The sequence below is a fragment of the Trichosurus vulpecula genome, chromosome 6, assembly GCF_011100635.1.
Source record: "Trichosurus vulpecula isolate mTriVul1 chromosome 6, mTriVul1.pri, whole genome shotgun sequence".
NCBI classification, from domain to species: Eukaryota; Metazoa; Chordata; class Mammalia; order Diprotodontia; family Phalangeridae; genus Trichosurus; species Trichosurus vulpecula.
In genome coordinates, this window is record NC_050578.1 from 261,079,891 (window position 1) to 261,085,493 (window position 5,603).

Below are 5,603 nucleotides of genomic sequence, written 5' to 3' on the forward strand. Positions count from 1 at the left end.
TTTACCAGTACATTACCAAAGTGCTTTATCAGCATGTTTTTACTAGTAGCTGAGCAGTGTTCACTCACTTTATCTCGACTCACTCTGTATTCTCTCATCTGTTGATTAGTGTCCTTCTCAAGCCCAAGGGGAAATCTGCTATTGACTCTTCCAACCTTTACAAATAAAAGAATATTAGGAAATAAAGAGAGCTTATGGGTGCATTGCAGACACCATAGTTGTTTGATGGATTAAAATGAATGGTGTTGAAGCGTTAAATACAAAAAGATATTGCTTTGGAGGCTATTTTTGAAATTTTCTTTTCAGTTGGCACAGGTCTTTCTTTCTAATGTGTTTGAATGAAGAGATTCCACTGACAAAGCAGCATGATCATGCCTCAGAGTCTCTTTTGGTCTTACTATATAAATATTATCAAAATGATCAAACATAGAACTTATTAAGCTCAGTCATGCCCTCAGATAGATGCAAACTTGGAAAGAATGTAATCTTCCACAGCATTTTGAAGGGCTAAGAAGTGCTGTAGTAGGAAACCCACCACCACCACCACCACCACCACCACAACAACAACAACCACAACAAATGTACTTGGAATCAGAAGTCTTAGGGTTGATTCCTGCCTCTGCCATTTCTTAGCTGTCTTTCCAAAACATTCCTTACCATAACATAGCACTAAAAATGCAAAATGAGAGGGACTATATAAAGTACCACATTCAAAGTATAAAATGACATTATGAGAACTTAAGATAATTGCCTATAGCTACGAAGGACACTTATGCAGTGCACTGAATAGAGAGCCAGGCCTGGAATCTGGAAGATCATATTCCTGAGTTCCAATCTGGCCTCAGACACTTACTAGCTGTGTGACTCTGGTTAAGTGACTCAAGCCTGTTTGACTCAATTTCCTCATCTATAAAATGAGCTGGAGAAGGAAATGCCAAACTACTCTGGTATCTTTGCCCAGAAAACCCTAAATGGGTTCACAAAGAATGAGACAAATCTGAAATAACTGAACCAAAACTATTAACATGCAACACATTTAAAAGATCTATGATCTGAGTTCAAAACCAGGACTTTTTTTATTACACACAGAATCACAGAACTTGTGAGTTGTAGTGCATCTCCTCAGTACATTTAGTAGAGCCTACACCTAAAGGAATTTCCATTATAATACACTACTCAAGTGTTTACCCAATGGGCCACCACTCTGCCTTTTATGTCTCACCACAGGTAAGTAATTAAATCTGTTAGAGTCTCAGTTTTCTCATCTCTACTAGGGGGATGATGATATTTATATTACCTACTCACAAGATCACCAAATATCTATTAAGTGTGTAGCAAAATTTAAAATACTATAATGTGTGATATGCTCCATGGTGTAGTTGACTAGAATTGCTCCCTGAATTACCTTGAAATCTAAATCTATGGTCCTTTTAGATTGGTTGCATTTTTAATAATTACTCAGGTATTTTATTACATAGACATGGCTTGCACATACTTTAGGCTAACTCTGTGGAAAGCGGTTTCTAACTAGCAATTGGGAGTTTGTCTTGTGATGCACTGGCTCTATCTACAAACAAGAACTAAATTGATTGAATTTAATATTCTACAATAAATATTACATAGTAAATTTTATCTGTATTTATAATGTGTCACTCCCAAAATTCACCATATTGAACAAATAAATAGACCAGTGAACAAAGTAGCAATTAACGTTCATCATAAATATGTATAACACATCAAAATAAATTCCCAAGTTAGCCATTTCTGCAAATGCATATTGTCTCTTTAGAACTTTAAGGTTACTACTTCTGTGGCATGTAGCATGTTTCATCTTCAGCCTTCTGGACAAATGTTTTATTACTGCATTGGTCAGAATCCTAAAGAGTTTCAGAGTTTTTTTTTTCCTTCTACAACATAGATATTTTAAAACTGTATATATTTTCCTCCTTCTGTTCGCTTCACTCTACATTAATTAAGAGAGGTTCTCCCAGTTTGCTTTGAAAATATTAATTCCATCATTTCTTTTGGCACTATAATATCCCATTAAATGAGTATACCATAAATTGTTAGCCTTTCTCAATAGAAGGGTACCCCTTTAATTTTTTTTAACTACAAAAAGAGCTGCCACAAATCATTTTTTTTGCATAGATGTTTGTTTTCTACCATTCTTTGATTTATTTAAAGTATATGCCTAATAGTAGTATACCAGGTACACAGAGGTTTGAACAGTTTAGTAACTTCAAAATTTCTTTCCATAAGGGTTGAACTATCAATTTACTATCAAATAAAAGAAAGCTTGCTACTGAAGCAATGGGCAACCAACTGACCTAATCCAAATTTTACTGATGCTTAGTTGCTTTGGTAGAATTTACGGAAACATAAAAGGTCATATTTCACAATGAGGAATAAGTAATAAGCTCCTTCACACCCATGTTTATTTTTATTGCATTTCAGGACAAGCTGTTGACAAGACTGGAACATAAGCAAATTTGTAGGCCATCTTATAAATCCTGTACCTAAGACATCCTCAGGCTAAAAATAAAAATCAAAGATCAATATAAGATAAATTTAATTTATTTATAAGTGAGAATGCCACATAAACAACTGTAAAGTACCTAAGAATAACTATCCACATTTCATCAAAATATTGTTTAACAAGACTTGATAAATCTCATTCCTAGAAAATGAATATTTTCTTATTGACGTCTATTATAAAATGTGACATATAATTCCCATAAGTCAGAAGCAATTTCTTAAAGTACATTTTATTCTTTTACTTGGCAAAAATTATGCTCTCACCCCCTTGTGATGTCATAATACACCAGTTGGAAATTAGAAAAATAATCCATTTCCTTTCTCCAAACCTTTGCATAGCCAGCTGCTCATGCCTTTTGTATAAAATTAGTGTTTATGTATTATATAAATATTTTGTGTATACTTGCATGTTGCCTTCTCTTATGGTATGGAATCTTTTTAAAGGCAGATAATATTTTGTCGATCTTTATGTCCCCAATATCTAGAATGTGGTTATTTAATAAATGCTTATTGGAGGATCGATATTTGTTTGTGTAAAGTAGACCCTATAATATATATCTTCTTGAGTGTTTCATAGGTGTATTGTGAAAAGGAATCTCTCATTACAGTCAGAATACTTGAAATCATCAGACAGTGCCTACATTTAGAAACATCTATATGTCCTTAAGATAACTGGAAATTACCACTGAATTCAACATCTGTATAAAGGTGAGATGGCAAATAGGAATGTAACTGAATTTGTTCTATTGGGTCTCATGAGGAATCCTGAGATGCAGAAAGTCATATTTGTTATATTTTTAATCACTTATATTATCACTGTCATGAGTAATATGCTCATTGTGATCACCATTGCTTCTAGCCAGACTCTGGTCTCGCCAATGTACTTCTTTCTAGCATTCTTGTCTCTGATTGATGCTTTGTATCCAACATCAATGATCCCCAAAATGCTTGTGGATTTGCTCCATGAAAAAAAAAACCATCTCCTTCAATGCATGCATGACCCAGCTTTTTCTAGAGCATTTTCTTGGGACTTCTGAGATTGTCCTTCTCATAGTAATGGCCTTTGACAGGTATGTGGCCATCTGCAGACCTCTGCATTACATGACAATAATGAACCACCGCCTTTGCTGTTGCCTCGTTGGATTGGCTTGGACAGTGGGCTTCCTGCATTCAATAGGACAGATTTTCACCATAGTCTGGCTTCCTTTCTGTGGGCCCAATATTATAGATCACTTTGTGTGTGACATTATTCCCTTGATTCAACTTGCCTGCACAGACACTTTCCTCATTGGTCTGTTGGTTGTTGCCAATGCAGGGTTAATTTCAATGATTAGTTTTGTTGTTTTGATGTTCTCCTATGGCATTATCCTGCATTCCCTGAGAAGTTACAGCTCTGCAGGGAGACTCAAGGCTTTGTCTACTTGTAGCTCCCACATCACTGTAGTGATCTTGTTCTTTGTCCCCTGTATGTTTATGTATCTGCGACCAGTAGTTACATTCCCCATGGATAAAACTGTAACTGTATTTTACACTCTTGTCACACCCATGTTAAATCCACTTATCTACACAGTAAGAAATGAAGAGGTAAAAAATGCCATGAGGAAGTTATGGAGTAGAAAAGTAGCTTCAGATTATAAATGATTTTAAATATCAAGAATCTTGCTAATTTTTTATTCATACTCTTGGAGTCTTTTTCCAAAATGACTATATATGCTTTGTAAATTTTTACCCTCATTTTATGTGACAAATTCAAGGTCTTATTTTCTGATTGCAAATACAGACAAATGGAAACATATCTACTAAGATACTGATGTATTAACAAATGGTCACATGTTTTGACAACCTTGCTTTATGTGAATGCAAATTATTCTTATTTAAATCAAGTATCTACTTAGTTGTATATTTTTTCCATGTTTGTGGAATAAATAATAAATTTTATTAGAGAAGTGCTGTACAACCATCACTTTTTTTTTATTTTGCCTTGCTACATACCTCACAAATTTCAGTCACACTTATACATAGAAAAAAATCCATTTCATCTTTATATTGAATGATGTCGGATAAACTGCTGGATGCTGGGGCTGTAGATAATTTTATTTCTGGTCAACTGTCTCAGAACTCAAGCATGCTGTTAAGGATTCTAAAATGCCAAGTATGACTCCAAGTTAACGAAAATAATCTGGAAGGATGCAAAATTTCTAATATGTCAACCTAGGGTTCATAAAACATTTTCCATCATAAACCACATTTGACAGTCTAGTGATGTCTATGGTCCCCATCTCTGAATAATATTTAATGCCTGCATATGAAATTTAAGTAAAAAAATTAGACTTAGACATTGGTAAAAATAGGTAATCATTTTTTTTTTCCTTTCCAAATCACATCCACCTAAAAATCTATCTACAAACCTCATTAGGAATGCCCATAAATCCAAGATGAAGGACATTGCTGTACTTTCTCTTTGAAAATTGACTTTAGATCCTGTGAATTATTCTTTTTGTTAACCTCAAAGATTTTTTTTAATCTATATCTCTTGTGTGTCTGTATGTGTTTGTGTATATGTGTGCATGCTTGCATGAGCCCACAAACGCACATGACTGTTTGTATATACTTATGTCTTTGGAAACAGCTGGAAGTCTCATGTGATCAAGTATGATATTAGAATAGAGGGATCAGTATTGGGTAGGCTTTTATTCATTACAATGAGATGTGATTATTTAGAGAAAAGACCATATAACATGAAGACATTAATCAACATATTGCTCTTACTTGTAACAAGTTCTCTCTTGTGATGGAGCTTATGAGTATACATGATGGAGCTAAGAAATAATAACACATATCTTCACTTGTAAAATTTAATGAAAAATTGGGAGAGAGGGTATTGATTGGACAATGCCAAATTAATAAACATCCACAGGAATGGAAGAGAAACTACTTTACTGCCTTCAATAGCAACAATGTTAGTTTCTAGTTTGAAGCCTTTTGGGAGCCTTTTTTTTTCAACATGGATCACTTTACCCAGTATAGGAGATGATTGGGATATGTTTTGTTTTTCTGTCTTCTCTAGA

At 34.2% G+C, this 5,603-nt stretch overlaps 1 protein-coding gene across 1 annotated transcript; it reads left to right on the forward strand.

The window, feature by feature from the left end:
• Positions 1–3,248: 3,248 nt before the first annotated feature.
• Positions 3,249–4,176, forward strand: LOC118854020 (olfactory receptor 4C3-like). Its single transcript, XM_036764327.1, is given in 2 exon segments — positions 3,249–3,503; positions 3,505–4,176. Coding segments are annotated over 2 exon segments (927 nt in total).
• Positions 4,177–5,603: the final 1,427 nt, after the last annotated feature.